This window comes from Mus musculus, chromosome 7 (genome assembly GCF_000001635.26).
Source record: "Mus musculus strain C57BL/6J chromosome 7, GRCm38.p6 C57BL/6J".
NCBI lineage: Eukaryota > Metazoa > Chordata > Mammalia > Rodentia > Muridae > Mus > Mus musculus.
In genome coordinates, this window is record NC_000073.6 from 25,710,803 (window position 1) to 25,719,590 (window position 8,788).

Consider the following 8,788-nt stretch of genomic DNA (forward strand, 5'->3'; position numbering starts at 1 on the left):
AGAGGGGCTCTCCCTCCCTGACTCAGCCTCTCCGCCCACCCCATCCCCAGGATCCAGATCAGAAGCAGTGGCGCCAGCCACCGTGGGGGCTGCTCGAGCAAGCGGGGTGTGCTTTTGCCGCCTCTTCCCCCTCCTCTGTCTCCACCTTTCTTCCTGTCTCCTCATCTAATCCCTGTCCTGGTGGCTGGCCCCACCTCTGTCTCTCATTTGCAGGCTCATCTGAGCCATTTGACTAACTCCAGATCCTGACTCAATGGCTGTGCAGCTCAGCTCTTTTAGAAAGTTACATAACAGATGAATGGATGGCAGTTTCTATCTTAAATAAGTTTAATGATCGGACAGAACACTGGTCAACTGTGAAAAATACCTAAGCCACAACTTCCCAAAAGAGCACTCCTGGCTCCTGTCCAGTGTGGTGGGATCCCAGCTGGGGACTCACTGCGTCCTCTGGGGAGGTAAGGGTAGGGGTATAACAGTCCACCACCTGCCACCATACTGTGTACCACAACACCTGCACCTTCTACAGTCCCCCGAGATGGGAGGAAGTCTGTCTTCGGATCTCCACCGCTGTCCAATGAGGACACATGGAGGCACACTGGCCAAGTGTGTTCCAGTCTTGGTTCTGCATGGGAGACCAGGTGGTCTCAAGATGCAAATGGCTACTTCTGGGTTCTTTCCATCCTTTGAGACAAGTGGCGACCAACAGTCTTGTTTCCAGGTCTGTTAGGAGGTGTCAGTCAGGCCTGGCCCAGGCTGAGCTGTTGAGGATCTTTCAACAGTTTAAGAGAACACCTTCTACCCCACTGGGTGAGTTTACTTGATACAGAGGGCAGAGCCAAGACCCAGGGTCAGGACCTTGGCTTTACAAAGCAGTTTTAGGTTCCTTCAGGTATGGCCAGAGCAGAATGCAGCCATTTGCCATTCAGTGCCACAGCAGTTTGGATTCTCAGGCCCAGACACGCTGGCCTCCATCCCCACAGGAGCAGGTTGCTTCTGTCTGCTGGGGACGCAGGGGCCGGGTGTGGGGCATGGGAAGGTAGGGCGTCTGGGTTCCCACAGGCCATGGCTGAGTCACAGGCAGCCATCTGGCTTTCATTAGCCCAGGGCAGCAGGGGGCTCTGTGGGGCGGGCCCTGTGGCCAGCTGGGGGCAGGGACACTGGGGCAGGCTGTGTGTCTGTGTGTGATGACTCAAGACCCATGATAACAGCCTGTGCGTATTTGGGGAGTGTAAACAGGCGAGGGAGAGGGAGAGGGAGAGGGAGAGGGAAGGGAGGTGGAGGTGGAGGAAGTGAGGAAAAGGAAAACTGTGGCTGGAAAGGGGGGGTTGGTAGGGGAGAGTCCCCCTCTTCAAGTTCCTCCCACACTCAAGCTGGCCCTGTGGTACCCAGCCCTGCCTCTGCCGGCACTCCCAGCTAGTGTCCAAAAAGGAGCAGCAGAGGCTGGTGCCACCTGGGTTCCCCTAACCTCCACCCACAGGGAAGGCTTCTGATGCCCTTGGCTGCCAGGCCTGGGGAGGGGGACCCAGAGAGCCAGAGCAGTAAAGGCTGAGAAAGAGGGGCAGACATCAAGGCCAGGGGATCCATGGGCGTGAACAAGGGTGGGGAGGCATGGAGGGTAAGGTGGGAGCTTGGGGGAAGCAAGAGGGCCCTGCGTAGGACACTGGCAGAGAGAGGTGGAGAAACTCAAGAGCTGCGCTGGCATTCTGGTGGAGCTGGACACTAGCATCCATGGGGCAGCTGCAGCCACCAGACAGTTGTTAGGGCCCTGCTGTGGGCACAGCACCCGTGACACAGATGGGTACAAGGTGGATGCGCAGAGGTTAGACTTAGGAAGCGAGAGGTGGGGCAGTGGCATGAAGGGAGAAAGTGAGTAAGAACAAGACAGGTAGACAGGGCATAGGGACTCGCCTGTACACGCAACCTGGGGGCAGCCGAGGCAGGAGGACTGAGTTTCAGGCCAGCCTTGGCTACAAAGCAAGTAACACAGGCAAGTTATATAATAAGATCCTGTCTCAAAGAGAAAAGACAGGTGGGGCCAGAGCCAGAGGAGCAGTAATGTTCCCAGAGAGGAGTGGGAACCCCTAAACACAAGTGGAGGCATTGTCTGAGGTGGGCCAAGTCTAGAGGGGCCTGAGTCACTAAGCCGGTTTTAGCCAGCGGCCTGCGGGGTGGCTACAAGGGTGAGAGCCATCAGTCCCCACCCAGCTCTGCACTAGACACATCCTCAGGCTCCTCTTCATCAAAGTACCGGTCCTCCTCATCACGGGCCACAATGTCCAGGTTGTCAAAGTCAGGGTTGTCATCCACCGTGCTGCGGAGAAGAAAGCTGTCAGGCGTCATAGCAGACCCAGCTCGGGAACTGACCACCTGAGTGTGCTTGTGCCTTTGGGAATCCTAAAGAGGTGTTTTCCCAATCAGCCTACATAAAAAAATGCCTGCTTCTTTGACAGATCGGAAGGTGTGACGACACCACAGCCCTCGGGCTTCTAAGGCTTTGGCTTTTATGTGGCACCCACCCCAGTTCCACTGTGTGACCTGAATCACCAAGGCTCCACTCCTGTGGGATGAGCCGTCTCAGTCCTGCCTCAGCACTGGAGTTCCTTTGTGCCTCAGGGTGCCTGCACCTGTCCTCACCCTTGCTCTCTGCAGAGCTGCTCAGAAAACACCCCACTGAGGCTCTGACCACTGCTCTGCTCCCCCGCACGGTCTTCAGAGCTCCCTCACCAGTGGAAGTCGGGCAGTTCCTGCTGTAGGGGAGATTTCCTTCTTTCAGGAAGGTAATCCTTGGCTACATCCATCCCTGCTTTAACCCTAGGGTCTGGACACAGCAGATGTACAAAAGTGTAAACTGATTGTGGGACACATTTGGGTATCTGCTGCCCTCCTGAAGGAACAGGCTTGGGCCCCCTCTTCTGGTGTCCTCGGGGTCACTTAGTGTAGTAGCGGGGCTGGCTCATAGTGTGCCAGAGCCAACACTGCATAGCCTTGGTGGCCCCAGCGAGCAGTGGATGAACATCACTGATGTCAGAGCTGTGGGATCCCAGCATGGTCGCTATGGCAGCGATAATGAAGCTATTTGTGGACACAGTTCCCATGTCATTGGACCTGGATGTGAGCAGGCAGGGTCCTGAACTGCCAGACTAGGATGACGGTATGTTATCTTTCTCTCTCTCCCTCCCTCCCCTAGCCCCTCTCTTGTTTTTTCTTGAGATGGGGGTCTCATCATGTCTCCCTGGCTGGATCAGAGATCCAACCACCTCTGTCCCCCAAGTGCTGGGATGAGGTGTGCCCCATTAGGCTTCATTTAATGCTTCGTCAACACTGCGTTAAATGTTGGCTCAGTTTACCCCTTCGTTTACAGATGAAGGGGCTAAGGCTCTGAGAGGGACAGCCACCTCCCCTCAATGATCTGAAACTTCCAGAGTGACTGACACCAGGTCCCTCAGTGGGGAACTATTCCCGAGCACTCTAGCACTGCGAAGGAAGGCTGTCTGAGGAAAGGCAGGGACCTGCCTGGGACCATAGGTGCTGGGCTGGGGGTGGGAGGCACCTGTAGTCAAAGCCCCCATCTTTGCCGTCCAGGAATCGCTGGTGCATGCGGCTGGTGAACTCCTCGCGAAGGATCAGCCTCTCTTCCGAGTCAGGCACCCAGGCTTCCGAGTCTTTATCCGACCTCTGGTCTGCGGAGATACCCAGGTGGGCAGCCTGAAGGAGACAGGTTACCACCCCATGCCCAGCCCGTGCTGCTGAGACAGCCCAGTCTCTGCCCTCCTGGCACACACACTGGACACAATGGTGATATTGTGCCCTGGAGCCTGTACCACAGCAATCAGGAGGAGATGGCAGGGAAGGGGGTGAGGGCAGACATCATGTCTGTTTTTACAGGCTGGGGCCCAGCCGGGTGACACAACACGGGGGTAGGAGTGGGGTGTCAGGTCCTGCCCTTACCTTCCTCATCACTGTCCTCTTCCTCCTCAAAGCAGGCCTCCTCCTCCTCCTGCTGCTGGAGCAGCTTTTGCTGCAGCTCCCGTTCCTGGTAGGACTGAAACAGCAGGTCGGAGAGTGGATAGGCAGGCGTGCCAGGAGAGCCGGACCTGGGGGCTTGCGGGGCTGCTGTGCGGGCATTGAGCTCTTCCTGGGTGAGGTATTGTCCTATGTACTGCTCATACAATAGTGGGGCACGGAACCGCATCTGCTCGTCGCTAAAGTACTCGCCTCCTGTGCATAAGAGGCAAGGTACATGTGTGTGAGCACACATGTCTAGGCATGTGCGTAAATGCCCTGCTTGTAAGATGCATACATTTGTATGCAATTCAGGAACATGATAACACCACCCACAGGTGCCTAAAGGCCAGTGGGGCATTGAGTCTATAGCCTGGGCTGAGCCTGTTCATATACCCAGGCCTGAGCCACGATGTAGACAGGGCTAGCGTCAAACTCAGAGATCCTCCTGCCTCTGCCTTTCAAGTGTTGGGGTATAAACCGCCACACCAGGCTCTTCTTGGTGTTTTGTTGAGGGTGGCCTTGGGGGACACGCATGCCCCCTTGGTTTCCCTCGATGTGTTCATGGTGTGCAGATGGGACGCTGTTCCTCAGGTGGCAGCTGACTACCCCGATGCTGTGTATGCTCTTGTCCATCAGAGGACAGTGACCATCTACAGTGCCACTTCTGCATGTGAAAGGCTGAGGCTGGGGAATTTGGGTTCAAGGACAGCCTGGGCACTAGATAGTGAGACTGTGTCACACAGATGCCACTCCGTCATCTGCATTCTGACCCTGTCTGCTTATCTTTCTCTCCCTTACTTCTCCAGGGTCGGTGCCTCTGGTCTCTTTGTCTCAAAACCTACCTCCAAGGATTTCTCTGGGCTCCTGCTCTGCTTCAGTCCTCCTGTCCTCCCACCTCTGTCCCCCTCACCCACCATCCCCCCACACCTTGGATGAGCTCACGCAGGGCAGCATAACGCCGGTTACGCAGGCGGGTGCGCAGGGTTCGAGGCCGGGCAGTGCCTTGCCGGGCCACCTCGGCACAGTAGAAATCAGCACGGTGGTCTCCACGCAGATGGCCGAAGCATGCCAGGTGCTCTTCCCGGAGGCCTGTGCGGAAGCGCTCCAAGAACACCAGCGGCTTCTTGTGATACAGCTGGCCCAGGATGGCCACCTTCTCAGGCTCTGTCAGATCAGGCTCACCCTGCTGCTGGCTGCACACAGGCAGGTGGCTGGCAGCGATGGCATGCAACATGGCACTCACAGCCGGGCTCTCTGCCTGGGAGCTGCCACTGTTGGGGATGTCTGGTGTCCTCTCTGCTGTCTCCTTCTCCTGCGGTCCAGATGGAATGGGAGTCTGGCTCAGCTCCCCCCAGTGCACAACTCTGGGCTCCACGCCGTCTGAGAGTCAAGAGGAGTCTTTAGTTAAGGGCATCAGGGGAAGGGGGCTTAGGCAGGAGGAGGCTGGGAACTGACACATTCAAACAGCTCACGTTTACTGAGTACCTGCTACATTCTGGGTAATGTTCTAGGCCTTAGACAGAGAGACCATGGTGAACAGGCCGTGATGCTGCACAGTCAATAGTCTAACTAATTAACAAAACCATGGAATATGCCAGGCATGGTGGCTCATGCCTTTAATCCCAGCACTCGGGAGGCAGAGGCAGGTGGATTTCTGAGTTCGAGGCCAGCCTGGTCTACAGAGTGAGTTCCAGGACAGCCAGGCCTATACAGAGAAACCCTGTCTCGAAAAAACAACAAACAAACAAACAAACAACCATGGAATATATTACGTGCTTCCCTGGCTAGGTAGAAAGACAGTCGGACAAGCCTGGTATGGTGGTACACACCTTCAGTTTCAGCGTGGAGGAAGCAGAGGCAAGTGGATCTCTCTGAGTTCAAGGCCAGCCAGGCCTACACAGTGATATTGAATTTCAAAATAAAAATCTCAAAAAACAAACAACAAAATCCAAAACACCAATGATAACAAAATGATGATGATGATAAATAAAGTATCCAATGAAAAGCCTAAAAAAGACAGAAGCAGCAAATGTTAGGATGGCTCACTTTTAAACTGCAGGGTAGCAGGCTTGCCAGGAAAGTGACATCTTGTAGCTGGAGAGATGGCTCAGCGTTTAAGAGCATAGGCTGCTGCTCTTCCAGAGTCCAGATTCAATTCCCAGCATCCACATGGCAGCTCACAAATTCTAGCACTTGGGAGGCAGAGGCAGGGGAACACCTGTGAGTTCGAGTACTGCCTGGTCTATAAATCAAGTCTAGGACAGTCAGGGCTACACAGAGAAACCCTGTCTCGAGAAACCGAAAAGGAAACAACAACAACAAAAAACCAAACACCCAGTTTCTGGTCTTTGGTATAGCAGTTGGAAGAGCTAAGAAAGAGCAGCCTGAGAAACAGAAGGGAAGCAGTGCATATTGTTTCTCTCATAAGGCAACTGTGCCAGGTGGCTGGCACTGGCTGCTGGAAGCAGTATAGTAAGAAAACAGTCTGGATGCTGGGCAGGTATGTATGTATGCATACACACACACACACACACACACACACACACACACACACACACAAATAGCCCCAGCATTCAGGAGGCTGGGGTAGAATGATTCATGAGTTTTAGACCAGGCTAGACTACATAGTGAGTTCTAGGTCAGCCTAGGCTACAGGGTGAAACCCCACCTCAAATAAATAAATATACAATCAAACAAATGAATGAATAACAATGAGAATGTAACAAAACAACAAAACTCTAATCAAGTAGATTGAATAGCCATGAATGGACGTCCCTGGGGATCCTACCTGACTGGAACAAGTTCAGGGTGGAGAGCACGCTGTAGTAGGTGATGGGTAAGAAAATTATGAGCAGTGTCTTGGCAGTGCTAGGAGGACAGGCCTGCTCTACCACACACAGTTTAGATGGTGCTGGGGATTGAACCCAGGGCCTCAGGCATGCTATGCAAACATCCCACTAATAAGCTACGGCCTTAATCCCTGGCTTTGAACCTTCTAGGCTCCTGACTATAGGCCCATTTCACCACATCTTGCCCCAGATTCTCTTTTATGGCTTCATGGTAGCAAATGTGATTGGCATTTGTAAGGCTTGAGGCCCAGCACCAGAAAGTTTAAAAGATACATACAATTTTGTTACAGAAAATGTTAATATATATACTTTGAAGCAGGGCCTCATAGTACAGGGTTTGACTTTGTAGTCTGGAACTCACTATGTAGTTTAGGATGTCTTCAAACTTAAGGGTAATCTCCTGCCTCAGTCTCCCAAGTGCTGGGGTTACAGATATAAATCACCACAATTGGAGATTATCAAAGATTGAAACACACACTAGAACACACCTCTGCCTCTACATTCATAATCTGCTATTCAGCTTCAGTAACTCCCAGTTCCAAGTTGTCATCGCACATCAGACTACTATGAAACATTAAAGACAGGCGTGGTGGCACAGGGCTGTAAACTCAGTACCTTGGGACCTGGGATTGGAGGACAGCAATTTGGAGGCTGACCTTGGCAATAATAAAAGGCTGTGAACAAAACCCCAAAACAAAACAAAACAAAAGCCCCCGCCCCCGCCCCCCCAAGCCAATACTTGTAGGAAGTCAGTAGCAAAGTAAAAGGCATTGAAGGTGCGAGGGAGAAAGGACCTAAAGGGGCGGAATGAGAACTTTAGGACCTAAAGAGGCAGACGTTGGGGTCAGGAAGGGTTAGAATGCAATGGGGGCTGTTGGTTTGATGTGAGCTTTCATGGGACAAGAGGAGAGCTAGCTTGGGATACGGAGAAACTCAGGTTGGCACAGAAATGATGTTAACTTGAGAAAGGTTGGTCTGAGACTGGAAGAATCTGCAGGAGAGTTGTTATTTGCTTGAAGCGTTGGCATGGTAAAAAAAAAAGTGGGTTAGCCTAGGACATGGAAAGGGGTTCATTTCAAAGAAGAAGGGAAACGTCAACCTGCTACAAGGCCGAATAACCAGACCCACAAGGTGGACCAAGTGTTGAAAGTGCCAGTAAGCGGCGGTCAGACTTCCTAGAGTCCTCAGCGCTTGCCGGAACCATTTCCTGGTCACACCGCAAGAGCACCCTCCGGTCACCTGAGCCTGGCAAACGTCTCACCATTATCCGGCTTCCTCTCCGTCACCTCTGCAGCTGCCACCGCCTCCATAACAGGTCTCTTCAACACAGTAACCGCCACAGCGGGCTCCGGAAGCCAGGCTGGACCCTAGGTACCCGCAGGTACTTCCGGTTACGCAAGCGTCTTTATGCGGCACCCAAGCATCAAAGTTCCGGGTCAAAGGCGGGCCTTCTCTTATGCGCATGCGTAGCCCCGCTGATGGATCTTAAACCTATCAAATGGGAAAGTCAGCGGGGACCGTGTGTCATTTGATCGCTACTCTAACTTGAGGTCCTCGTGTGTTAATATTTGGAGTGGTTGTATTGGCCCTATCGCATAGACCCTCGAGTCCTCTTAAAAATACTTATGCGGTCAGAAGACAACTTATGGGAGTGTGGATAAAATTCAGTCAAGGTTGGCAGCAAGCATCTTTAACCGCCGAACCATCTCATCCAACTTTGTGCTCTCTGTAGATTTGACTTCCTTCTATCATCACATCCAGCCTGTAGGGCTGGCATGAGATTAAATTGGGGGGAGAACCTTTGTGTTTCCAAACAAGAAGGAAACCTGCAGATATGAGGAATTCGCTGTGTAAAAGGGAAGGACCTGCTCACCACAGGCAGGGTCAGAGACTTTCTGGCAGGGATAAAGCCCCCAGATGAGACCTGAAAGGCA

The 8,788-nt window shown here is 53.1% G+C and overlaps 1 protein-coding gene across 6 annotated transcripts; it reads right to left on the reverse strand.

Annotated features, from left to right (window-relative positions):
* Window positions 1-309: 309 nt before the first annotated feature.
* On the reverse strand, window positions 310-8,233 carry Ccdc97 (coiled-coil domain containing 97). Of its 6 annotated transcripts, NM_001368383.1 has the most exons (7): window positions 8,116-8,233; window positions 7,343-7,477; window positions 6,052-6,197; window positions 4,933-5,385; window positions 3,949-4,218; window positions 3,551-3,680; window positions 310-2,311 (listed from the first exon to the last, which is right to left on the reverse strand). In NM_001368383.1, the coding sequence occupies exons 4-7, from the start codon at window positions 5,237-5,239 to the stop codon at window positions 2,191-2,193; spliced, it is 828 nt and encodes a 275-aa protein (NP_001355312.1). In that variant the 5' UTR covers window positions 5,240-5,385; window positions 6,052-6,197; window positions 7,343-7,477; window positions 8,116-8,233; the 3' UTR covers window positions 310-2,190. The 6 variants fall into 6 exon arrangements, 5 of the variants coding, with proteins under 5 accessions (NP_001355312.1, NP_001355311.1, NP_001355313.1 ...); NM_001368382.1 differs by lacking the exon at window positions 7,343-7,477; NM_001368384.1 differs by lacking the exon at window positions 6,052-6,197.
* Window positions 8,234-8,788: the final 555 nt, after the last annotated feature.

Bases quoted from the DNA above. Each gene is read 5' to 3' on its own strand.
- Ccdc97 (NM_028771.3), bottom strand. From the start codon at position 8,164: ATGGAGGCGGTGGCAGCTGCAGAGGTGACGGAGAGGAAGCCGGATAAT. The intron at 3,681-3,948 runs GTAAGGGCAGGA...GTATCTCCGCAG, and splicing joins AGAGGACAGTGATGAGGAAG to ACCAGAGGTCGGATAAAGAC. The intron at 2,312-3,550 runs GTGCCTCCCACC...TCTTCTCCGCAG, and splicing joins GATGGGGGCTTTGACTACAG to CACGGTGGATGACAACCCTG.